Source organism: Mesocricetus auratus, unplaced genomic scaffold (assembly GCF_017639785.1).
Source record: "Mesocricetus auratus isolate SY011 unplaced genomic scaffold, BCM_Maur_2.0 Super-Scaffold_100010, whole genome shotgun sequence".
Lineage (NCBI taxonomy): Eukaryota > Metazoa > Chordata > Mammalia > Rodentia > Cricetidae > Mesocricetus > Mesocricetus auratus.
This window is the reverse complement of record NW_024429194.1, coordinates 48,373,826-48,401,013: the sequence shown is the minus strand read 5'-3', so window position 1 is coordinate 48,401,013 and position 27,188 is coordinate 48,373,826. Positions and strand designations below refer to the sequence as shown.

At 42.0% G+C, this 27,188-nt stretch overlaps 1 protein-coding gene across 6 annotated transcripts in view; it reads right to left on the bottom strand.

Moving 5' to 3' along the window:
* Als2 (alsin Rho guanine nucleotide exchange factor ALS2) overlaps positions 1-27,188 on the bottom strand; it is a 66,992-nt gene that overhangs the window by 25,074 nt on the left and 14,730 nt on the right. For 5 of the 6 annotated variants that reach the window (XM_013113747.3, XM_005070602.4, XM_040753542.1 and 2 more), the window contains exons 3-13: positions 25,077-25,231; positions 22,737-23,653; positions 18,399-18,756; positions 16,575-16,743; positions 15,399-15,495; positions 14,220-14,297; positions 11,032-11,214; positions 8,573-8,744; positions 5,834-6,014; positions 4,032-4,097; positions 69-231 (exon numbers count right to left, since the gene is read on the bottom strand). In XM_013113747.3, the coding sequence (XP_012969201.1) occupies positions 69-231; positions 4,032-4,097; positions 5,834-6,014; positions 8,573-8,744; positions 11,032-11,214; positions 14,220-14,297; positions 15,399-15,495; positions 16,575-16,743; positions 18,399-18,756; positions 22,737-23,653; positions 25,077-25,231 (2,539 nt within the window). Of the gene's footprint in view, positions 1-68; positions 232-4,031; positions 4,098-5,833; positions 6,015-8,572; positions 8,745-11,031; positions 11,215-11,685; positions 11,818-14,219; positions 14,298-15,398; positions 15,496-16,574; positions 16,744-18,398; positions 18,757-22,736; positions 23,654-25,076; positions 25,232-27,188 lie in introns of those variants that run through there. The other variant, XR_001196518.3, reaches the window with a different exon arrangement.

Below are 27,188 nucleotides of genomic sequence, written 5' to 3'. Positions count from 1 at the left end.
TTGATCCAAACAAACTACTTTGATTCTTGGCTTCCCCAGTATTCAAGGGGACACGTAGGGAACCTTACCACTTCAAAGCACGTGGCGAGCTTTAGCAAAACTTTTGCATAATTATGCAGCCGTCTGATTGGCAAGAAAAACAGCGTATTCAGTATTTCCATCAACTGAGTGTTCTCATCATTTACTTCTGACAAATCTTGTAAGAGTTCTTGGTTTTTATTTAGGAAATCGCTGGAAAAGAGGGAAATAAGATTCAGTAGGTCAATTGGTATAAATAATATGAATGATATTACATAGAAAGTTTCATTGCAGTAACTGTTCAGAACACACAGTCTCGGTGTTATGAAAGTGAATATAGATACAATAAAATGACCCAGGTATATTTAACAAAATCATAATTTTTTAACCTATAAAATAGGGCTTTAAAGTGCAAGATATAGCAATGGAGGCAACAGTAACCCTAATAAAAATGGCTGGTAACAGATCTTTCCTCATGTTCTAGAAAATGAATCAGGCATTCTACAGTTTCAGGGTTAAATGGCAAATGACACCATTCTGTTATTTTCACAGCCCAAAGTCCCAGGAATCTGGCAAGTCTGGCCACTCTGTCGAGCTGTGCTGTGTAGAGACACCAGTGGAAAAGTAGAGCTCCTTGCTCCAAACACTAGCATGGAACTAAATATGTCTAAGTTCTTCCTTCCCACTCGACTGTCAACACAAGGAGACCACTGAACCAGGCTTGAGGAATAAGTACGCCTGTAATCCCAGTATTCAAAAGGCAGAGGCAGGAGCATCAGGAGTTCAAGGAGAGCCTCAGCAGTGTAGCAAGTTGAGAGCCAGCCCTGGCTACTCTGTTTCAATAATAATAATAATAATAATAATAATAATAATAATAATAATAATAATAATAAATGAACTGTCTAAATTTATGAATCTGGAAGATTCATAGGTGAATACAAATGAAACAACAGGCAAAAACAGGAGTCTCTGCCCTCCCCTAAGAAGTTAATGGGGAAGGGAGAGGCATTTTCTTCAGTGGTATAGTCACGAGTATGATGCTCCTGATATATAAATCTTTACCCATGATCCTGTAAGCAACCTTAACAATACCATTGCAACATAAAAAAAGACATGAAAGAAGAAGGGAACAGGTTGGAAGAGGAGGGGGTCAGAGGGAGTGGGAAGGCAAGAGAAGGCAATATGATCAAAATACACTCTATACATGTATGTAAATGCTGTAATAAAGCTGTTATTATGCATAATTAATATATGCCAATATGACATTTTTTAAAATGAGAAGCAGCAACCAATCTTTGAAAATATTAAAAGGGAGCAAGCTGCTGACAAGACTCATCAAAAAATTTTAATAAACAAAATAGACTCCAGCCAGAGAATCAGAATGCCAATGTTGTCAGCCCCAACTCATAAACACTGGCGAAGCTCCTGAGGACAAGTGATGGCTACTGGGACATGGTGACCTAATTTTTACCCATGGGTAGACATCTACAGTTGTCCCTCTAAGGCTCTGGGATCACTGGGGAAGAGGGTACAGAAAGACTCTAAAAGCTGGAAGAAAGGGTGAAGTACTGTGTAGCAGTTTCCTCTTAGACTGAAACATTCCATCTGCAGGGAAGCTCCTTAAGCAGGAAGGTATACAACCCAAACAGCTCCAGGAAGTCCCTGAAATTGGCCAGATTCACTAAATCCCTTCTTCCCAAGAATAGACAAGCCAAGTTGCAAAGACGACTCTTGAGAGCGAACCAGCTTCCTGGAGAGTTTTAGACTGGAGTCACTGAGAAGGGACACTCTCCAACCTGTTGACAGCCTGCAGGCTGTGCAGTTAAGCTTCAGATACCCAGCTTTGTGAGCTGTCACCCATGCTGGGGTGGGTTTTGACTCATTACCACTCCTGTAAGTCACCCCTCACCCATATTCCTGTAAGTAACCCCAATAAAACTCTTTGGCTACAAAAACAAACAAATACAAGATAAAAACTCTTCAGTAAGTAACAGCAAGGAACTCTAGTGGGGAGAGTTGGAGCTGAGACTGAAAACACCTGAAGACAATAGTATAGCCATGTTAATGAAACTGAAGCAGATGAGATAAATAACTTTCCAAATAAATAATGACTAAAGCCATAAGAAATAACAGAACCAAACCAACAGTTCAAAAATTCCCCAGAGGAAACACTCCCAGGGCACATGGTATTTTACAGATGCATTCTACCCAGTCTTCAAGACACAGACACTCAGCAGCTCACAAGCCCAATTCCAGAAGACGGAAAAGCCTCAACTCATGTTAGAACTTCTAGGAAAACTAATTTAAAAAAAGGACTAGACTGAGGCTTTTATACTATTCATTCAAAAGCTAAATGCAAATAAATTTTATCTGTGTGAGATATACTTTTCTAAGATCATAACAGCCATTATCTGTTCTTTATCAGTGGGAAAAAACATTCTCATTTTTCAGATGAAAATAAAGTAGACTTCCTGCTGTGAAAAAGAGTTGGCCAGTGTCGGGTCTAACAAAAAGGCAGTATTGGAGAAGGACCAGATCTTACATATTGGGCTTTAGTGCTCTTTCAGAACCCTACCACACCTCATGACAGTCGGGTGGTAAGAGTTAGTGAAACTCTACACTTTGATTCAATGGGTAAACGACTATGCCAATACTTTCCCATGGCAATACAAATACCTACACTATAACATATTCTAAGGCCTTTTGAAAAGCCACTGTAGAAGCTTCCTAATATACATAAATGGTGTTATCATATAATAAGAGAGACAGACAATACCCCAACTAGACATCATATGTTACCAAATAAAACCCTCAGTATCAAAAATAAGTCACTTTTTTTTTTGGAGCTGTTAGCCAAAGAAGTCCTATAGATCCCCCTCAACATTATAGTCTACTGTCAGTGTTATTGGTAACACTGAGAGTAAGACCAAAAACTTATTTATGTCATTGAACATGGAGAAAATGAGCTATTGCTCAATTAGAAGCTTTACCCCTATTGATTAGAGATTATCATGCTGGGAGGTATAATACACAGTACTGGAGAAGCAACTAATCATTACTTTCTCCCAACCATGAACTCTGCAAGCTATAATAGTGATGGGCCTGCTAGAAATGCAATAATGACACAATGTTACAGGGGAAACCAGCCACTTAAAAAATTGCATTTAAGGCTCACCACAGGAGATGGAACCCATCTGACACTGCTAATGAGGTCAAAACCTGAGACTAGATGGGACATGGGCCCTAGGGGAAACCTAGTCTTATTCTGCTAAATAAACGAGCAATAAAACAACTCCTACTGGCATACATACCACTACAACCACTGCTCAGCCCTCATCAGGAAAGCTTCTAGCAGTAGACGGCCCACAAGTAGACTATGTGCAGAGAGTGAGACTTTGGTGCCTCAACCCTTAGTGGGATGTCTTCATCACACCCCTCCCTCAAGGCTCTGTCTTCATCACACCCCTCCCTCAAGGCTCAGGGTGCACGCGGAAGAAGAGACAAAGATTGTTTAAGACTTCCAGACATAACAGGCTGGTAAACACATGAACTCACAGAGGCTGTGACATCACACACACAGCCTGGACAGATTCAAACCAGACAAAATCCCAACACTGAGAAGGAGAGGTGGACACAAGTTCCACCCCAATCGAGAAACCGTATGCAACTGATAGCTGCTGGGAGAGGCAAAGCCAGCTTCTTCAATGGTATGACACCAGGTATATCAACCATAGCCCATGGCAGGCCTCATGCTCAGCAGAAGAAGCCGAAACAGACTCCATGTTTTCAGTTTTGTTTTTTAAAAGAGAAAAAGACATGAGATTGGGTGGGTTTGGGGGTGGATTTGAGAGGAACTTGGGGAGGTCAAAGAGTATGAGAAAAATAGTTTGTATGAAATTCTCAAGAAATAAACAAAAACAGAAAAAATAGAGCAGGAAACTAAAATAAAACAAAAATCTCAAACCCCTGATCTATGGCTATTGGAATGGTAAGTGGAAGGAGTAGACTCTTACATGGCAGGCTTAGCGAGGAGCTGGAATCCTCCCATAACCAGGAAATTTGAAACTGATGTGCAGTACCTTGGGTGGAAAACAGACACACTAGCATTAGTGACGGAATGTAAATTAGCTCTGTGGAGTTTTGAATGCATTTCTAGACAGTTTTGGATTTCAGAACTTCTGTGATAGCAATGTAATGAACTTTACCACCCCCCCACCCAGAAGAGAACAGGTAGATGCATGCAGGGCGTGTCAAATGCAGGGCAGTAGGAATGTTAACACAAGTGGGGTGTCACACTCAAGGTTAAGAAAACATTAGGGAACTGGATGAGAGCGCTATTAGAACATGCTGATTAAATCCCGCCAGCGCTCCTGAATACTGCCAGTGTTCCCAAACACCTAGCACTCAGGAGCAAACGGAGACAAACTGCTCTGAGCAGGATACTCCTTTCATACTTCTGAGCCAGCAAGCAACTGACACGGACAGAGACTGGAAGTTCTCCCTTAAAGGAGCCATTTACACATGTAAATTACTGAACCAGGACAGTGGCTCACTTGAGAAGCAGACAGGCAGATCTCTGTGAGTTCAAGGCTAACCTGGTCTCCAAAGCAAGTTCCAGGACAGCCAGAGCTGTTACACAGAGAAACCCTGTCTCAACACCCCCACAAAAATAAATTAATTTTGTCCTACCTATAGGAATAACTATAACTATTATGCTTTAAACAGTAGCCCAAGGCATCAAAAACTGCATCTTAAAGCAAAAGGCCACGAGTAACAGGGAAGGAAAAGGAAATGGAGGTATGGTGGGATAAATACAAGACAAAAAAGGGAGAGGAAATTGCACTAATAAAAGGTGAAACCTTCATACAAATAATAAAGTCTAATTTTCAAAAGAAATCGGTGTGTCAAGTTCTATCATTATTTTTCATGTTTGACGAGTTAGAAGAGTAAAGCTACTTCTTCCTCGACAACAGCTTCCAATATATTTAATTTGCCTGGGGCTGACGTCACCTATATACTGTGTCTGAAAGGAAAATACCAAGGTGACCATAGGCTATCTCTACTGGTAGGAAAAAGGGCAACTTTAAATGTCTGCAGCTCTAGATAATAAACATGCATTTGTCCTTGGGAACTCCCTGGCAACAGGTGATTCTGGCTGGCCCATGCTGTAACTCTGAGCTGAGCCTAGCACTCAGTGGCACTGAGTCAATTTCTGGCAGATGGATGGAAAATAAACAAGCTTCATATAAAAACAACACATCCTTCAGATAACAGCATCACCTGGTACACATTAAAATAACCCTTGAATTAATGCCTTGAATTATGTCAAAGTACAAATCAAGAAAAGGGAGAAATAGCTTAAGTCTACAAATATCCTTGGTGTATTTTACTTGTAAAACATTTTTGGTGTTATTCAGAAAACAGTTTTGTTAAATGTAACTAAAGGATCCTGTCATGCAGCAGTAAAAACCAGGCTCTGTAAACAGCACTTCTTTATTTCTTCCATTTTGGTACAATGTACTTAAGTAAACGAAGGAACCAGACTTATGACAGGACATTGTATGAAAATAATGTACGCTACCAATCTCTGTTGGATACAGAGGAAATGTGTAATTCACTAATGTTAGCCTTTTCCCCTTTAAAGAAAACTGAACTTCAGCACTGCAGAACTGTGGCTGGCTGAGCTTCAACACTGTCTCGGTTCTGTTGCCTAGCAACACTCTCCCTGTGCACCCTCCTCTGACTGAGATGCTGGCCCCTTGCAAAATCACCTTGCTGAGACTGAACATGACAACCAATGGGGACTGATACTTGCTCTGTATAACTGTCCAAGAAAAGACTGGAGTGTTTCATGATGACCAGGCTCCTGGCTTCCTTCACGCCCTGCAGGAAGCTGCTGAGTGAGGCTCCATGCTGCCCAATGAGGTAACACAACTTGCTGAACCGGCTTGCAACTTCTTGCAACAGCTGAACAGTAGTCACAGTGCCCAAATTCTCTGCAACAAAATAATAACAACATGAAAACCAAGTGCTTTCTTATGACTTTCCCCTTCCTGAAAATACTTTTTCTGTTGAAATTGTAATCTTTGGAACCCAAATCACTACCAAAAATGTTACAAAAATCTGTAGGAACTGTTGGGTCTCTGACTTAGTAGACTTAGTATTACTCTCTCAGAATGGTGTTTCTTTTAAAGGTTTCCCAGGTGATTTTTATTATCAGCCAAACGGGAGACTCACTAAAGCTAACACTTGCTAAATTTTGAAAATAGGTAGTGTAAAACAAAGACAGGGAAATGAATTATTAACTTTGCACAGTGGTAACAGGGTAGCAGATAGATACTTTTCTCTTTCTGAGATTACAGTCTTACAACCCAGGATGACCTTGAACTTTCACATCCCCTGCTTCTACCTCCAAGAGCCGAGTTACAGGTGTGTGCTGTCATGCCCTGCTTCATACAGTGCTGGGAACTGATTCAGGGCCTTGCGTATGCCAGGCAAACACTCTAGACTGAGCTACGCCTCCATCTTAGAGTTTGCTCTCATTTAGCATTCTGAACTTTTGGCACTGGCTGCTGTTCTCATGGAGGAACCCAACTCTTCGGTGCACAGGTAACCTAAGCTTCAGGTGGCCTGGGTCACTCTCAGGGTTAGAGGACATCAGCAGACTATCTGCCTTTCCCAGCCTCAAGGCCCATGCTTCTGGTAATGATGAGGAGAACAAGAGAGAGAGAGATCAAGACCTGGTCAGAAGACAGGCTCCACTTTCCTTCAGAGCAACCCGGGAAACCCTGGCTGCTTCCTTCTCTTGCCTAAGTTCTGAGTTCATCCTCTGGAGATTTTACACAACTGGGGCTCCACAAACTGCATTCACAAACATGGTTAAATTAGTAGGAGTGGTGGTCCCAGCCTGTAACTGCAGTTACAGAGAGAAGGTTTGGGGGACAGGAGTTCAGAGTCATCGTTAACTACATAGAAGGTTGAAGACTAACCAGGACTACATGAGACCCTAACTCAAAAAACTAGAAAACAAACTCCAAGTAAATAAAAACAAAATACTTTGTTGTTTACGTAGTTATTTTTCCATTAGAAACAACAAGCTCACCTCACAAGCCAACATTCCCTTAACAGGGTAAAACTGATGTGCCAGACTGCTAGCTTAAGTTCTGAATCCTAATTGCGGCCAGGGAGAAAAAGAAAGAGAAAACATCCCATCTCTGTTCTCCGAGTACAGGGCCAGACATAGACAAGCCAGAGGTCAGGAAAAGGCTGTTTGGTTGTTGGGGAGGGGAGGGGAGCTGTGTTTGTTTTTGAGACAGGGTTTTACTATGTATTCCAGTTATTTTTAACAGCTCCCAATGCTCACTCTGCATTCCTTGTTAATGTCCTTAAGACCCCAGATACCTTGAATACATGGATGGGAGCACTCTACTGAGGACTATGAGAACTATTTCCGCTGTCTTACAGCCTCACTTTCAACTCTTCTTTGTGACTGAATAAACATTTGGTTAATTCATACTAATGTGCAGTGAGACCCTTCACACTAGTGGTGCCTTTTTTTTTTTTTTTTTTTTTTTGGTTTTGTTTTTTAAGACAGGATTTCTTTGTGAAACAGTCCTGGCTGTCCTGGAACTCACTCTGTAGACCAGGCTGGCCTCAAACTCACAGAGATCCGCCTGCCTCTGCCTCCTGAGTGCTGGGATTAAAGGCGTGCGCCACCACCACTACCACCACTGCCACCACTGCCTGGTCCAGTGGTTCTTTTAAGAGGTTATATATCCATACACACATACATATATACACACATATACATACGATACTATTCTAAGAACTATAAAGAAAATAACATGGAAGTTATAGAATATCTAACGACAAGGATGCTTAAGTCTAGTTTCTAGGGATAACTTTCCCAAAGAATATACTTTTCTCTTCAGTGACATCTTCCTAAAGCTCCAACTTCTATGGGTGCAGGAAGAAGGAGCCCTGGGAATATGAAGACAGACAGGGTGGAGGTGAGGCAGCCCGGCTCCTGATAAGTTGCAAACAGGGTGTGAACTGGTGAATGTGAGTGAGTGTGTGTGTGTGTGTGTGTGTGTGTGTGAGTGTGTGTCTGTGTGTGTGTGCAGACAGGAGGGAAGAAACGGAGTAAACCATTAACACAAACAGCTTTCTTAAAGCAAGGTGCAGAAACAAATGCTTCCAGTCCCAGGTAATGGTAACATTAAGGTAAGAGACTTGTTTGAACCCAAAAGTTTGAGGTCAGCCTGTATCTGAAAAAAAAACAAAAAACAAAACAAAATCAACAAGAAGAAGAAGAACAACAACAACCCAGCAGGCATAGTAGCTCATACTTTTAATCTCAGCAATTGGATAATGGAGGCAAAAGGATCAAGAATTCAAGGCCTTCCTCAGTTACATAGTGAGTTGGGCCCAATCTGGACTACAGGACACCTTATCTAAAAAACAAACAAACAATGGGCTTCTTTACAATACAGGAAGAACAGCTAAAATGAGAGCCCTGATGCTCTAGGGATGGGGATGGCAGGTGTCAACTTACCTAAACTGAGAAGAGGCCTAAGTATCTGAGATTTGATTTCACTTAGTTTTGAGTAAAACCGTCTTTCCGTAGTAGCCAATTCATGGAGACTGGCGATATACCCCATGATGTTCTTGTCCACCAGGGCAAGATAGCTATCTTTTCCTGCTGTTACTCTGCTTATATATCCAAGCTGAAAGGGAGGGAAAATAAAAAGATCACTGAGAGAATGTAATTTATGAGCAATGATCTGGTATGTTGCACAGACTCATAGCAGCAGACAGGAACCAAAGGTTGAGATAACCAGGAGTTGGTAAGTGCCTTATTAAACTACCAATACCTTAAAAGTGAAAATTTACAAACACTGCATATTAGAGCTCTTTTGTTTTGGGATTGGTGTATTCACATACCACCATTAAATATGAGTAGTTGTATAACTTCCTTGTATTTATTTTCAGATGCCTTAGACATATCAGGGAGCCAATCGATAAGAATTATACATATCAAGACTCATTTTTCTTGAAATAAGATTAATGAGAACAAAGAGGATCCCTGTGATATACCAAGGGCCTATATGTTATCTTGTCTCTTAAAAGTGCCAACAATAAGGGGTTTTCTTTAAGGAAACATAGGGCTAATGTGATGACTTATGTCTGTAATTCCAGCACTCAGAGGCTGAAGCAGGAGGCTTTCTGGGAGTTCAAGGCCATCCTGGCTACATAGTGAGTTCTAGGTTAGCTTGGGCTACAGCATGAGATCCTGCATCAAGAAAAGGGAAAAAGAAAAGCTGGCATGGTAGTGGCACACATCTGCAATCCCAGGAAGGGGGTCAGTTTGAGGCTAGCTCTATTATACGAGACTCTACTTCACAAATCAAAATCAAGAAACAAAATATGGAAAGCACAGAGGAAATGCCTCAGGATATCGGCCTGGGCAAAGATTTTTCTGGTTATGACCCCAAAATACAAGCATCAAAAGAAAACAAATGACAAATGAGATTATATTACACTAAAAGCTTCAATACATGGGAGAAAAAGCAGTAAGGCAAAGAGACAATCTACAGAACAGAAGATTACTTTGAACTAACATCCAATGAAGGGTATCCAGTCCATAAGAGGAACTGAAAAACCCCAGGAGCAAAAAATCGCAAATAATCCAATTGAAAAGTGAAAAACCCACCTAAATAGAATTTTTCAAAGAGAATACTAAATTGGGTCCCCCCTCTCAAAAACAAAAACAAACAAACAAAAAACCTAAACAAGCAAAGAAACCTAGAAAAAGAGCTACTCCATGATCCAGGAGAGACAGTTATGGATATAAGGATATATAGTGGGAAGAAGGAAAGAAAATGTTGACTGCCACGTACGGTAAGTATTATTAAGAGGCTGATGATGACAATCAGTTGAAAACCCAGGTGTGGTGACACATGCCTTTAATCCCAGCACACGGGAAGCAAAGACAGGGGGATCTAGACAGGGAGTTCCTGGACAGCCAGAGCTATGTGGAGAGACCCTTTCTCACAAACAAAACAAGGAATTAGTTTAATGTCTCAAAATAGCCAGTAGAAAATGGTTCTGAACATTCCTATCACACAGAGAATGTCTGAGGTGATGTACATGCCACATACCCTGATGTAGTCATTACTCCTTGTACATATGTGCTTAATGTCACACGTAACCCACAAGTGTCTATAACTAGTATGTGCTAAGGTTTTTCTCTGAAAGAAACTTTTTTTTACATTTGCCCTTCCTACTATAAACAAAAACATTCCATGTCTTTCTTCACATTTCCTTATTACAGCCTGCAGGCTGTACATGCCGTAGATATTAACCTTCCAAGGAAATCAGTGACATACACACATCAAAGCCTCAGCCCTTCCATCCTTTATCTAGACTGAAGTGGTGACAGGCCAGCTACTACATGGAGCCAATCAGCAGCCCCAAACAAGCTACATGTAGGTCAAGAGCCAAACCTTGACCAATGCTGCCTATGACAATCAAGGACTTGTCTCAATACATTCAGAGCTTACTAACCAGAAAGCCAAAGTCTATACAGTCCATAAAACACATACAAAATTTAGGATGTACCAGCACTGAGGGTTATATTTCCTGTTGACACGTCTCTCTTTGAGGATGTGAATTGCTTTAATAGGAGGAAGAGCAGAAACAAGCTAATGGTCTCGGTGTATAAAATGAGTCAGGAGTTAAAAGCAGACATTAATTTAGCTCTTCAAAAGAGAAAGAAGTGGCTAAACTGACAGAAATGAAAAGCCAAAGGGCCGGGGCGCCTGCGGCTTGCTGTGCAGGCCTCCTGCCTTGTCTCCGAGGAGCTGGGTTACTGGTGTATGCTCCAGCACAATGCATATGCTGTAAGCAGTTGTTGAGGCAGCATGCACGCTCATACAGGAAGGCTATGCCTGTGCTTTCTGTTTGCTTGCTTTTCGTGCTTTGTTTTGTTTTGTTTTTTGTAACTCTGTTCACCTTGCTACAGGAGAGAAGGACTGGAGTCTTTGTGCCACTGGGATTCTCTGGAAGGGTGTCACCTTCTGCAGGGTCCTGTCGGCCACTGTAATACAGCCCAGGCTGGAAGTCTTCCGTGTCCACTAAAAACAAGGAATAATCCTGGCCTGCAGCTACACTCCAGATTCCATTTTCACTGCTAACCTGAAATGACAGAAATATAGCGTCTGTTCAAGGTAACCGAGAGGAACTCCAGTTGCATGGAACACACTGCTTAAGCAGGCACGGGCAGTCAGCCACACCTTAGAGTGAACCTCACCCAGCAAGGTACCCACTCACTGCAGTACAGAGCAGAAGGAAAAGAAACCTGATGTTGAGCTTTTAAACTTGAATTGGACTTTTATAAAAATCTGAGAAAGTGAATATGGAAAGGAAAAAATACAGTTTTTCATAGTTTTTATGTTATTTTTGTAGGTCTCTATACATAGCTTATTTTACAGTGAGGAGGCTCTAGAGCCCTGCTCTAAAAGTAACACCTAGAATGTACCTCTGTCCATCCACATTTGGCTGTGTGCCAAAAATCTACATAAAAAGAAAAGAACCTAATAGGCTAAATTTCATTATTGCCAACTAAACCCTTGGGTGCTGAAGTTCAGTTTCCCACTTGTAACTCACTATCTCTCTGGTGTGACTTCACTGTGCCAACTCCCAGGATGCTGAAACAGGCAGGACCCCTGAAAAGCCATCTACTGGACTAGGCAGTGGCTCTCAAAGGGTGGTCTTTGCAGCAGCAGCAGGAGCCATCACCTGGAAACATGTTAGAAATGCAAACTCAACCACAGATTACCCTGGAGGGATCGACTTTCTGTCTTAGCAGGCCCTCCAGGTGACTCTGACAGATGTAAATGCTTGAGAACCAAGCTGAGGGCTGCTGTAAACTGATGGGTGTCAAACCTTCCGGCTCCACACAGTGATTCAGGAGCTTCCATCAAAAGGCAGGAGCCAGTGCTCTAGGTGTGCGGCAATCCACCACTTAATATTAGCCCCATGGTTCTGTCTGATGCACGGCATTCCTCCCAAGATTTCATTAAGAAAGTGTGCTACAGCAGAATACTGCCCCCCAACTTCTAGCTTCCCTCCTCCCCTCAGATAATAAACAAAAGCCCTAATCCACAGATCCTCTGCATCTAGCTAGGCTCTAAGAACTAGAAGACCGTGTGAGTGTGCACATACATCTCCACTACTCCAAAGGAGGTGACTGTGTGAAAGTGTGGATGTGTGCACATGTGTCCACTGCTTACTTCTTGACGTAACACTGTTACCAAAATCAAGGCAGCCAAATAACTGAGAAGAATGAACTGCAACATTTACAAGAATCACCCAGGCTGTGTGTTTGAGACAGGGTCTCTGCTATGTGGCCTAAGTTTGCATTGAATGCCCCCACCTTCTGAGTGCCAGGGGTGGCACTATCGAGTCCGACTACCAAGTCTGACAAGTCAGTAAGTATCGACAACATAATCTCCAATCAAAACAAAACCAGGGGGATGGAGATTGTGGCTCAGCTCTTAAGTGCACTTGTTGCTTTTGCAGAAGACCTGGGTTCAATTTCCAGAACCTACATGATAGCTCTCCAGTTCCAAAGGATCTGTGACAATGCATGCAATGCACTTATAAACATGCCAGGGAAACATTCATGCACATAAAATAAATAATTTTTAAAGAGACTTCCAGAAGAGGGCCTGTGCAATGGCTCAGAGGACAAAGGTGCTTGCCTCTAAAGCCTGAGTTCATTGCCAGGAAACCACATTCAAAAACATTTTTTTTCAGAACTGCACATGGTAGCACATGCCAGTAGTAACCTCAGTAATCTGGAGGCTGAAACAGGAGGATCAAGAATTTAAAGCCAGCCTAGACTTTATAAAGAGAGTATGACTAAAAAAACCTCAAACCTCAAAATAAATAAATAAGATAAACAAAACTTAACTCAAATCTCATTAGACGTTTAGCTTTCATAGATTAACTGGGATGCTTTCAAAATCATCCATGCTCAGGCTGTGGGTGTGACAGGGGTGGGACTGGAGCTCAGAGTTGGAGGTTTGCCTGCCACATGGAATGCCTTAGGTCTCATCTCCACACCATAAGAAACAAACAAATATACACCCATTCCCAAGTAAAGAAAACAAAATCCCGCCGAGCGGTGGTGACGCACACCTTTAATCCCAGCACTTGGGAAGCAGAGGCAGGTGCATCTCTATGAGTTTGAACTGGTCTACAGCCTGGTCTACAAGAGCTAGTTCCAGGATAGCATCCAAAGCCACAGAGAAACCCTGCCTCAAAAAATCTAAAAATAAATAAGTAGATAAACAGATAATAAAAAGAGAATATTAACTACTGAAACTAGAAACAGTAATGTATTAGCATTCCCTAATGCTTCCTTCAGTCTTTTTGTTTAAGCAGAATGAAGCTCACTGAAGCGAGGCCTTAGGCAGTGGCATGCATTCTCTGTTGTTTATTAGCTATAACACACATCTGAGCCATGCTCCCAGAGTTAAGACAGCTATCCCCTTATCCTCTATTCCTCTCAGCAGGGAAATGCAGCACCAGCACCATATGCCATTCTGATGTGCTCCTGGCTCACACCGCACTGCTCAACACCACAGCAGGAATTTGCACTATTGGCTGCATTCTGGCATTTCCTCAAAGTGTTAGGACAAGGGAAAGGTTGGGAATCTGATCAAGAATGAAATAAGGACTAGAAGCTACTACTCTCCCAATAGTGTTACATAAATGAAAACCAATTTATAAATCAGAGAAAGGGTTATCAACCTTTAGTTTTGCTACAGAGAAAATGTTAACAAAAGATTTACTGTGATGTAAGTTATAAAATAAACACCAGAAAATTATTGCTTGTCAAAACCAAAATTAAGCGAGACTTGATGGTATATAGACCAGAACACACCAAGGAAATAAAAATTTGTTTAAAAGAAGTCACTTTTCTTTTTTTCTTTTGCTAAACAATATAGAATTACTATAAATATTCAATGAACAGTTAAGTCTGTGAAGTAACATTTTTTAAAAATTACATTTATCTGGAAAAGGAGTGACTTCATGCTATAAAACAATTTTAATCAATTTTTTAGAAAAACTCTATTTGGCTACAAAAACAACTTCCCTAGACATACATATTGCTATTAAGTTCACAAAAGTACCTTTGAGAGCCGAGGAACTGTTGTTGGAAAATCAGAGTGCCCGAGCTGACCAAAGGTGTTACTGCCCCATGAGTACACCTATCAGAAACAAGAGAGCAGGTAAGACATGTGCATTTGATTTTGCATGTTAACTCTGACCTTTATAAGACTACACCTATAATCACAGAAATTACTCACATTCATTTCCTATACCCCACAGAGGTATAATACACATATATACACATATAATAAATCATATGTACACCCCCCACACACATCATACACATACATCCAATAATAATACGTTTTTATCTCCTTGAATATAGAGATTTATAGATATGTGTGCATCTGTTTCCTTAGGAAATTCCTGAGCAAAGAATTCTGAGTTGATGAATATGCACATCTTTCATCAAGGTCCCTCTTAGATTTCTGCTACCATTGCTTTCTCCTATGTCTTAAATAGCACATGAAAACAAATGCAATATCATCTATTAGGAGAAAGCAGTTTAAAATTTGTTTGCTAAATTATCTCATCATTGGCCATTCTATTTTGAAATTCTCCACGTGTGTTTGTTTTATTGTCGTGGGGGGAGATGGAGACACACACATCAATCAGGGGAACATGAGCAGGTCCAAGGACAACTTGCAGGAGTCAGTCTCTCCTGCCACCTTATGGGAAGGATGCAGGGGAATATAGGTTTCAGGTCTGAGGATGAGCATCCCTGCTGGCCTTTCTCCATCCCTCCCTCCTCCTGCCCTACCTCTCTCCAAACCTGCTATGTAACAAAGGATGGCCTGGGATCTTATATGCCCCAAGTGCTGGGATGACAAGCATGAGCCACAAGGCCTGGTTCACGTGTTGGGGGTGGGACCAAGGGCCTCGTGTGTGTGTGTGTGTGTGTGTGTGTGTGTGTGTGTGTGTGTGTGTGTGTGTGTGTGTGTGTGTGTGTGTGTGTGCGCGCGCTACGCAAGCATTCTGCCAACTGAGCTACAACCTCAGCCTGGAAGAATCCTTTTAGACAATCTGAGAACCTTGTCTTGCTCTCCTTTCCTCACCTAAAAATGGAAATACTGCCATGCGAAACTAAAAACTCAAAGGAGACAGGTGGTGCTGCCTAAAGGTACAATTGCTCAGAGACAGTGGCACACCTGACCGGGATAGCCTCCCATCAAAACAAGAGCCGCACTCCAGAGTCTTACCTGAGATTTCGCAGTAAGTGCAAGAGAGTGGGAACCACCTGCCTCCAGGTGGATCACCTCTTTACCGTCCAGACACTTGACACACAATGGCTGAAGCCTGGAAAAGAAGCACACGGCATGCACACAAAGTCAACATATTTTCAGCATGAATCACAGTCTTTCTCAAATTATAGAGTCAGTGCTGTTAAACAAAAATAAAGTGTCAAAAATAATGAGGATATATTCAAACTACTACTAAACATTATACCTAATTTTCATTAGTTCTGATTGCAGCCCTGTCTATCATAACTAACCCTGCAACTCAGACTCTATTAAGAACCATAAAGCTGGAAGTGGTGCATAGGCCTAAACCCCAGCACCCAGACAGGAGGATCACGGCCGACTCAAGCCCACGTCAGGCCAATACAATCCTATCTCAAATAAAAGTAAAATAGAAATGTAAAGAGCTACACGTTACTCAGTAAAACAGGAAGAACCATAGGGAGAAGTAAGGTGACTTCTCATTTCCGTTCCCCTCACTCTGCTAAGAGACGTGTTAGCCCACTGCTGTAAACAGTCTACTTACACAACTTCATGCTTTAGAAATCAAAGATGTTTATACTCGAAGAATGTTATTAAACCAAATGACAGTTTTCCCTGATATATGCACAGTTTAATGCTTTAGTTAGTTACTGTAAAGAGCATAGCTACATCTTATGCGGTCAGAAACCCATGCTCCTCTTTCTAAGTTAAATGTAGTTAAACTATTCAAGTATTTCAATGAAATATCATTTTACCCCTAACACCATTTTCTGCATTCTAAGATAAGCACATATCAAAACAGACATGGACAAGTATACAAGGATACTCCAGTACTTGATTGATTTGTTATTATTTGTTTTGAGACAGGGTCTCTCTATGTAGCAGTAGCTGGCCTGGAATTCATTATGTAGACCAGACTGGCCTCACACTCACACAAACACACTTGCCTCTCTTGAGTGCTAAGGTAAGATTAAAGCGAGCACCACCATGCCCAGCCTCCAACCCTATACTGCGAGGCACCGAGAACTAAGGTGACGGCTTTTTATCAGCACTAATGGTGCATCCGTCTTGCTAGAGAAAATGAATGTGCGCAGACCTCAGGAAAAAGACTACTGCCCAAGCTGACCCCCGGAAGTAACTGTTGGTGACACTCACCTGGGCAGGACATCGCCGTGCCCCAGCTGCCCTTCCTTGCCTTTCCCCCAGGTCCACACCTCTGTTCTCAGGGAAGGCAGGAGGGCATCTGCTTCTCCACTGTATGTGGGAGTCAGAACCACTGTCCGCGTTTTCACCCTTGCAGCCTTTCTTAAGAGCCTGGGGGAAACTGTAAACAAACGAGATGAGGGGAAGGAGAGGGTTGCAAGGAGGGAGACAGTGCTTTAAGGAGCAAACATTCTGAAGGGTGTTTGTAAAACATTTTCCAGCTTCTCTGAAAGAGTGGCTTTGCTGGTCAAATGAGTTTGGGAAACACTCCATGCTCTTTTGTATCCTGCCTGTCACTCACCAGCCTGCAGAAAATGCTCATGAGTCCTGCAATTAGAAGCCTGTTTAACTGTTCAATCTGTCACATGGCCAACATTTGGCTGCAGAGCCCTGCGCGGTGTAACATTTATCAACATCCTTAAAAACGTATATTCTAAAGAGTATGATAACTCATGGGTTTGGTAGCTCAAGCCTCTATTGCCTGCAGCAAAGGACGGCTGAGAGTCTGAGGCTATCCTGAACTATACAGAGTTCTAGGCCAGCCTGGGCTACAGTGTAAGACCCTGTCTCAAGAAAACAAACAAAAAACAAAAACAGAAGATACTTGAAATAAAAATACCACGAGATTGACAAATATCTTTCCTAAAAAGGTAATGTTTCTAAGTCAAGTTTTAATTTCATATTGTGGGAACCCACAGAATTGACTCCATTCCATTTTGATTTAAGGTCAGGGAGTTTTTAACTGCCCTTGCTCCTCCAGGGTGAAACAACAAAGGTGTCATGCTGAAGATGTGAAGGCAACGGAACGCTGGCCTACGGTGTGGTCACTGCATGTCCTACCTGCACAACAGAATACTCAGAGTATAGCTACTTGATGTTTCAGGTATTGAAGAAACTCAGTCTTTTGTCTTCTCCCCGTCTTATAATGGGGGTATAAAAATCTTGAACATTAAAATTGTTTCTTGTCTGTTTCTTTCCTCAATTTGCACTCCCCTTCTCAGCACAAACCCAGATTAGCTGGTGGGCATGGACATCAACTATGTAACAAATAACCGGAATAAAGACATTAATTTTAATCACAGGGACCGGCAATATGGCTCAGCAGTTAAGAGTACTGATTACTCTTCCAGAGGACCTGGGTTCAATTCCCAATACACATATGGTAGCTCACAACTGTAATTCCAGTTCCAGGCAATCTGACACCCTCTTCTGGCCTCCATGGGTACCAGGAATGCTTGTGATAATGCACATACATACATGCAAACAAAACACTCATACACAGAAAATAACTTTTTAAAAAAAGCTTTTACTTATTTTGGATGATTATATAGGTTAATGGGGATTTTTCTTGTTTTTTGATTGGTTCATTTGTTTTGCTTTGAGACAGTGGCTCACTATGCAGCCCTGGCTGTCCTGTAACTCAGTATGTAGATCAGGCTGTCCTCAAATTCACAGAGATCTGCCTGCCTCTGCGTCCAGAGTGCTGGGATTAGAGGTGTGGGTCACTAAGACTTGCTAGGTTAATGTTTTATTAAATTAATCTTTTGACAGAATGTTACTCCCTTTTACAATGTTGAAAACAATGTATAACATGAAGTAAATCTAATATATCAATTTGGTAGCAGGACAAACTTTAAATAAAGTCATTAAAAAACTGAAGTTATATTCTGTGACTATTCTGAAGCAGAGAAAACAGGTAAACCACCGTTACAGAAACCTGGGAATCTGAATATGCTAATTTGCTGTAAGGCAGCACATATCATCATGGGGCTTTACCTTGTGACAGCAGTCCCGGAAGGGAGAGTCTTCGACTGCCTCCCTCCGACTCTTCCTCCCTGATGTCCACCAGACTCGAGCTTTTCTTCCCTTGCATTGACTCCTGCTTCACCTGCTCTTCTCTGAGATCCTTCAGACTCTCTGGGCCTGCGGGAGCACTGCCTGACTGAGCTCCCGTCTCCCCGGGGGCAGCGCTATAGAAGTTCATAACTTTCTTGAGCGACAAGGCCCCAGCTTCATATGTGGCAGCCACTCTCACACCCACAGCAGATGCACAGGACACCACCAGGCTGTTGAGGGCTGAGGTGCTTGTGGTTGGTGGACTGTGAAGGTCAGGAATGGCTTCTTCTACAGGAGGCTAAACACACACACAGTATATTAAAACACTATGTAATAACAAGCAGTCAATCGGAGTTAATGCTTACAGCTATCTGCATAAAAAATCTAGAGCAGACCCAATGTCCATGTCCTGTCTGTAACCGTAGCATGAACGATGTTGTCCTGGGAAACACAGCATATGCCAGGGCGACAACAACAGACCTGCTTATCTGTAATCTCAGACTGTCCCCTCCTGGTTGTAGACTTAGCGTATTATATGGAAGTGGTGCTTAAAATATAGTTCCTTACCTAAAGTCTTCCTCTTGTTTGAGAGTCATGCTTGGTAGTGGCAATGTTAAAAGGATCTCTAGCTGCTTTATAAAACCAAGCATGGGAAAAGCAGAGTGAGGCACCGAAGGTAGGAAAAGCCCTGGCTGCAGCCCTTGGGAGACTGAGGCAAGAGGAGCTCAAGGTCAAAACCAGGACATGTTTCACAATGAGCCTCTGTCTCAAAAACTAGAAGACAGAAAAAAGACATACACTGGATTTAAGACAAGGTGACCTGGGTAGAAGGCTGGAAAAACTCCAATTAATTTGAATACCTTCAGGAAAATCTACACTGATTGCTTGCTACTAAGAAACAGAAGAAGAAATAAGATTTTAAGAGGAGGAGGCTTTTTCTAAAACAATTTATAATGAAAATTTGATAGCTGTCTAGGAGAAAATGTTATGCCTCTGAACTACCATTCCTCACACTACATTCTCAGGCTGACCTATTGGTGAGTTGCCTCCCTTGACACAGCAGCTGGGCATGGTACAACCTTTGCTCTGGCAACCACAGAAGATAAAAGTCACAGGTTAATAATTAAATATATGGAGCTAGTGTTCGTCGCATGCTGATGGGGGGGATGCTCTTCCATCTGTTGTGAATATATGTTTCTCTTATTGGTTGATGAATAAAACTGTCTCTGCCAGTGGTCAGGCAGGATGTAACCAGGTAGAAAGTATAGACAGGGCTACCAGACTAGGAGAATTCTGGGAAGAGGAACACAGAGAGTGAGTCGCAAGGGAGACGCCATGTAGCTGCCGAGGGAGCAAGAGGTTCTGGCATCACCCGTAAGCCAAGACTGTGTGGTGATACACAGATTAATAGAAATGTGTTAATAATTAAGAGAGAGCTAGTCAATAAGAAACCTGAGCCATTGCCTAAACAGTTTATAATTAATATAAGCCTGTGTGTGTTTAATTGGTACTAAAGGGCTGTGGGATCAGGCAGGACAGAAACTTCTGTCTACAGCAAGCTTTGTTCAACAAAAAATTTTCAGTACCAGTGAAAGAAACAGGCTGAAATATCAAATACCACTGCTTAGTAAAAGGAAAAAATCATCAAATATACCCAATTAACACAAAAAAAGCTTTTGACATATAAGCACAGTTGCACAGGAAAATTATTGCTTCTTATAGGGGCTGAGGGCTGGAAAGATAGCTCAGTGGTTAAGAGCACTTGCTACTCTTGCAGAGGACCCAGATTCAGTTTCTAACACCCATGCCAGGCAGCCCACAACCACCTGTAATCCAGTTCCTGGGAATTCAACACCTCTGGCCTCCATGGGCACCTGCACTCGCATGAACATACCCACCTGCAGACACATACCTACACATAATTTAAAAGAATAAAAAAGCTGAGCAGTGGTGGCGCACGCCTTTAATCCTAGCACCTAGGAGGCAGAGGCAGGTGGATCTCTGTGAGTTGGAGCCCAATCTGGCCTACAGAGCAAGTTCCAGGTCAGCCAGGATTACACAGAGAAACCCTGTCTCAAAAAACAAAAACCAAATAGTTTTCAAAAATTGCTTCTTATACTCAAAGATCCCAAAGATATGCGCATTATTCCTTAATTTGTTCTAAATTCAGAGCCAAATCCAGCAAAGCATGGTTGCACAGTTGCATGCCAGCCTGGGCTTCGCAGTGAGATGCTGTCTCAAAAACAACAATAACAAAAAAGTAACTGGTTTCTGATTTTCTTGAAATAATCCCCAGTGCCTAGCATACTATTTGGTATATAGCAGGTACTCAATATAGTTTTCAAATTACAGATTAAATTCAGAAATTACTTCTATACAAAGGAGTAATCTAATTTAAAAGGTCAGCAGAGGTTTGAAAATACATAGAATTAAAAATAAGTACTGCGATGATTTAGTTCTCATGGCAAGTTGTTCAGTGTACTATTGTGATATCCATCCACCCTTTGTTTTATGATGGCTCCTAACAGCTGCATTGACAGTATTTGAGAGGGGGAGCTCTTACCATTAAGTAGAGGAAAGGCAGGAAACATTGCCCATTAATCTTAAATTGTTATTCCCAATCTATTACACATCCATGTATACATGGATGGATGGGTACTTTTAAATTCTTTATTTCAAGATGCTGAAAGGCTCAAGCATGCAAGGTAAGTGCTCTACCACAGAGCTACATTCTAGCTATTTATTGTAGTTAAATGAATAAGTAACACAAACTAATTACTAGGAATTTTGATTGGAGACATAATTTTAGAATTCATAGTCAACCAATTACAAACAACAGCATATAAATTTGTCACTGTTGGATGTAAGGCTGAAATATTACTCACAAAGATTAAGTTAAATTTAGTCAGAACACAAACTGTCAAAACGAACATACATAATAAAAACTTCATATCAAAATAAGTTCAAAGGAAAATGCAATTCCTGTTGTTGGTTTTTTTAATGCAGAATTGTAATAGTGGCAATTTGATAGCCAAATGAGTGGGATACAACAAGCCTTTAGCTTTATATTTAATAGAGGAATGACTTCTAAAAGGACAAGCTTTTTTGTCTTCTATGTTAGTTTTTTGAGATAAGATCTCTACAGTCGGCAGCCACCTCAAACTTGAGATCCAAATGTTTCATAAACATGTACGGTCTAAGGATTTTCTACAAACATTCTTGATAGATTAATGCTGCTTTGTTTGGATTTTTGTAATACCTTTTTGTAAACAGCTTACTCTTAATCGGAAAAAAAGTCAAATATCAACAAGTTCAGAGAATATGTGTGAAGCAGAACGATTCCTAAAAATACCCCACTTTTTCATTCTGACAGAGTAGACTTGAAAATAAAGAACTAAAGACTCTTGTGGATTTAAAGACCCCGAGTTGAAAAGATAGGAGACAATAGTTCCCTCATGATTAGGTGGTTTTGTCCTGCCCACCTGCCCCCTTTTTGTCATAACACAAATCAAAAGGTAATCCCAAAGGAAATCCAGAAACTGTCCTTTTGAAACAATGTGTTTCCAACAGCAGTGTCACCCATTTCATAAGTCTTCAAACGAGAATATTTTAAACAACACAAAAGTATTTCCCCACCTAAAATAAGGCCCACTAAGGCCCAATCATAACTAAAAACAAACTAAAACTAAAAACAACAAATCTGAAACATAATATGAAGCCTTGAAGTTTCTTTTCTGTTTTGTTTTGTTAGACAGTGTTAATTGTAGTCCTGACTAGCATGATATTATGTAGCATAGGCTAGCCACCAACAATCATCCTGCCTTGGCCTCCTAAATGTTGGGATTACCTGCATGCACCAACAAGTCTAGAAACTGTAAACTGTTACACATTTGCCTCCAGGTAAACATTCTGTAACCTGGTAACATCTGTAGCCAGAAGAAAAGAGTTTTACAGAACTCTGAAGAGACCACCAAGGTTACACTGAGTTAAACTCTACTGGTGACTACCAAGATGTGGTTGCCTCAGCCAGGATGGCAAAACACACAGTGCTTGGCCACTTCTAAAGCAAACCTAGCATGACATCTTCAGCATTAAGGAGGGTCAAATAAAGAGTGATTTAACACAGGTTCCTCCCTCTCTAGGCCTAGCAAGACAGAATTACAGAAGCCTGATTGGAGGGGGAAAAAAAAAAACGCTGCCAAGATTCAGGACTTCCATCCCTAAAGACACACAGATACTTAACTCCAAAACACCTTTGTTATGAAATGTAGCAGCTACCTGGGCCTGGGGTGGTTTTTCTCCATGCTCATGGTTCTCCCTCACTGGATGATCTGACAGTCTCTGCAGGTACGCAGTTACTGCCTGGGTGTCGGGGTATGTGGGAGCTGTTATGGCTGCAGACACTTCAGCTGTTCCCACGATGTTCTGCTGGGAGGAAGTGGCATTGACACTTGTTGTCTCAACGTTTCCCACATTCAGTTCAGCTTCCACCAAAGTGTTCTCAAATACCTCTCCCTGCCCGTCCAGTGTTTCCATGTGAGGGCTGGTGGCAGCGTGGGCATGATTTTCTGCGGACTCAGACAGTGTCACACCTAAAGGGCAGCAATGGCTGTCTGATATTATGACATGGTCCTCTTTGTCTGTCATAGTGATGAGCAGCTGGCTGCACTGGTTGCATCTCTCCGGGACTGGCTTCAAATCCTGGGGAGGGAGGCACTGCACAAGTGCCAGGCTGTGGAACGCACCACAGGCAACCTGGAGCACCACACGCCCAGCAAGGTGCTCCACTTTCTGCGGCTTTGTCACTGGGAAGGTGGTGGTGATGAGACCCAGCTGGCAACCGGTGCCCCATGCCCAGATCTCTCTGCTGATTGACAACGCCAGTGTGTGCTCCGCGCCACATGCCAGCTGCAGAATCCTAACTGCTAACACAGGGCTGGTCTCCGAGTCAGAAATGCTGACAGGGCTCGGTTCCGGCACATACTGCTGGTTAGCTACTGCACACTGGCCAGCAGCATTCTCCCCCCACATGTACACCACCCCACTTTCTGTCACTGCTCCACTGTGGAAGCTCCCCGTTGCCACCGTCACAACATGATGCCCAACCAGGGCACTTTCTAGAAGGGGGCTGCTTGGACAAATTTCTGCTGATTCACTTTTCCAGGGAAGGCTCCCAAAGCTGTAGACCTCGCCATCTAAGGTTCAAAAGAGAAAGAGGGCAGGTTAGTGAGCTAACCAGCAAAAACCTTCAGAAGCAGAGCACAAGGATTTGGGAAAATCAGAGCACTTTTACTCATCCATTTTTTGGCACTGTGGAGAGTGGTGAGAATTTACAAGGTAAGATACACAGGCCCACCACTAACAGCCAGCATCCTAAGCCACTAAAAAGCAGCCAGCAAACACAGGTAAAATTACAACTGTGTGACACTGCCTCACCTGGAAAACACAACTCTGGAGTATGGCACGTACCAAGAAATGAAAGTTCTCTTTTTACTGCTTGGGATCCAAGCCAGGGCCTTTCATGATAGGTATGTACACTCTACCACTGAGCTCCATAGGTGCCCAGCAGAGATGAGTTTGCACTCTTAAGTAACTTAGACACCTAATAACATGGCATTGCTTAAGCATGAGAACAACGAGGTTTCCCTCAATCATTCCAGCTTTTGTGAGACAGAGTCTCCCTCTGCAACCAAGGCTGGCTTGAAACTAACTATGCAGCCCAGGGTAGCCTCAAACCTGTGAGAATCCTCCTGGTTCGGCCTTCTAAATGAGCTACCACACCTGGCTACAACTCTAGGTTATTTTTCTATTAGAACATTATTATTAGTGTGTGAAATGTGGAGGAGGCCCATTCCACAATTCAAGGAGTTGGTTCTTTCTGTCCTTCTACCTTCATGTAGATTAGAGAGACCAACTCAGGTCATCAGGCTTATGTGCCAAGTGACTACCTACTGAGCCACCTCACTGACCTAAGTCTAAACTTTAAAGGTACCATGTTAGTGAAAGGATTCCAAATATCTTAATAAAGGTTTTCAGGTATCTTAGTTAACATATTCCAAGTATTGCATCTATAACAAAGGCTAATTCTATAGCTCAGTGCTAGAGTTTTTGTTTAGCCTACATGAGGCCCCAGATTCAACCCTCAGGACCTTTTCATTATAGGAACTAAGAGAAGAAAAACTCTAGGAAGCAGCTTAAACCTGGATTTAGAGGTGTGATGAAATAAACATGAGCATAAGTGTTCCTTCTAGTGTATTATCACATTGCTTTTATTATGATACATATTAAGATTTTAGGAAATACTTATTTAAAAAAAGTGAGCTCAAGTTTAATATCTATACTATGGATCTCAAAATGTACAATTCCTCAAGAATACATGGAAGAATTCTGGTGGTCTTTTTCTTTTGGCAGAACTGAGGGTTGAAAACAATGTCTTAAATTTACAAATAAATGTGATTTCTTTTTTTTTTTGTAAAGGCGGTCAAGATACAAAAATTGAGACGAGGAGGGCAAAGCTGCAATGAAGCTTAGAAATGGCCTGCATTAGTCGGGAGCCCTTTCCTGACCTAAGCCCGGCAAGAGCAACATTCTCGGCATCACCAAGCCACCTTGAAATACCTTCGGTCAGAAGAACGCCATGCCTCACACCCAGGGATGCCTGAAGAACTGTCTTTCCTCCCCAGCCTGGCAGCCTCTCTGGTGTCAGAGAAAAGGATCCTGCCTGCCAGACGTGGACCAGGCCTCTTTCTTTGGATCCTTCTGCCTCTGTTGAGCTATAAACATTTAAAGAGAAAAAACAAAACAAAACAATGATTATTCCCACAACTCAAAACTGTTGTCTTCTGCCCTCAACAGTTCTCCAGTGTCGACTTTCCTTATCTGTCTATGTATGTACTGGTGGAGGCAGGGCTGTGAACCCGAGACTTCCCCTTCTACCAGCACAGACACAGTGGTGGCTAGGTCAGACAGTTCAAGTAGCATTTGCTTTACACAGACACAGTGGTGGCTAGGTCAGACAGTTCAATTAGCATTTGCTTTACACTTTGGTTATGGCTGACACTGGGGCCAAGATAATACAACTATTTATATAAAAGGCTAAGAGATCATTAAACCCACAATTTACTGGGCTCTAAGCAATAAATAGGGCTGAGGGTTTTGTTTGTTTGTTTTGGTTTTTCGAGACAGGGTTTCTCTGTTTTGGAGACTGTCCTGGAGCTCGATCTGTAGACCAGGCTGGCCTCGAACTCACAGAGATCCGCCTGCCTCTGCCTCCCAAGTGCTGGGATTAAAGGCGTGTGCCACCAACGCCCAGCAGGCTGAGATATTTTTATGGTTTATGATTGGCAGTACATAGTTTCTAAATTGATGAAAGATATGAGGAAATGAAATCTTTTATATGTTGACTTTAAATCTAACTGCTATTTACATTTGCTGGTGGTGCTGGGGACTGAACACAGGGCTTTGCACATAACAGGCAGATATTGTATAGCTGAGCTCTATCCTCAGTCCACTGCAATTTAAACTTTTAAAATATTATTATTTGTATCTGGCATATACTTTAACATATATAGAGAATATAACAATATGTTAATTATATATATGTATGTGTAATGGTCAGGATAACAGCCATGGTCAGGGTAGCCGTCATATTCCTTACTTCGAACATAAATTATTTCTTCGTACTTGGGCACTCAAAAATCTTCTCTACCAGCTATTTGGAAATACACAGAACTGGCTGTGGTGGCCCTCTGCTGCAGTCCCAACACTAGGGAGGCTGGGGTACAAGCATTCTGAGTCGGACAGTCTGAGCTACATAGTGAGACTGTCTCAAAAACAAAAACAAAAAAAGAAGAAGAAGAGAGAGAGAAATCATTACCATTTACCGTTCACCCTAAAGTCAGAACATTTTAAGGTATTCTTCCTACACAAGACACCCTACATAATACATTAACCACGCCCATCCTTCCCATGTTCTGACAACTACTATTCTGCCCTCTAGTTTCATGAGATCAACTTTTTACCTTCCACATATAAGAGAGGTGGTATGTGTCTTTTTATGCATGACTTCACTCAACAAAATGTCCATGCACTTTGCTGCAGATGACAGGATTTCATTCTTTTTTATGGCTGAATATAGGTCACTGACAGCATATACCACTTTGTTTTTCAACCCATCAATGGATACCTAAGTTGACACCATATTTTGCCTACTGTCAGAGGATTACGTATTTCTTTTCAAGGTAGGGATTTCCTTCCCTTTAGAAATATACCAGGTCTGGCACTGGTGGTTCAGTGGTAGAATTCTTGCCTCCCATGTGGATATATGCACCACAGTGAGATGGCAGGATTAAATGGCAATCCCATTTCAGGTAAGGGGGTTTATAAAGGTTTGCTTTTTGAGGCAGGGCCTCCCTTCAAATCCACACTCCTCAAGCCTTAACCTCTCGTGTACTGGGATGACAAGTGTACACCACCATATCTGCCTATTTCAAGCTTTTTGAGGAACCTTTATTATTTTCCATTAGTTAGACTTCTTTAAGAATCAAATTTGTAACTGACAACAGTCTTTTATACTTTCCTTATACTGTTAAGATCTACCCCACTACCCCCACCCCCACACAGGGTCTCACTGTGTAATAGCCCTGGCTGGCCTGAAACTCATTATGTAGAACTCACAGCAATGCAATGCCTCTGCCTCCCAAGTGCTGTGAGCCACCATACCCAGCTACA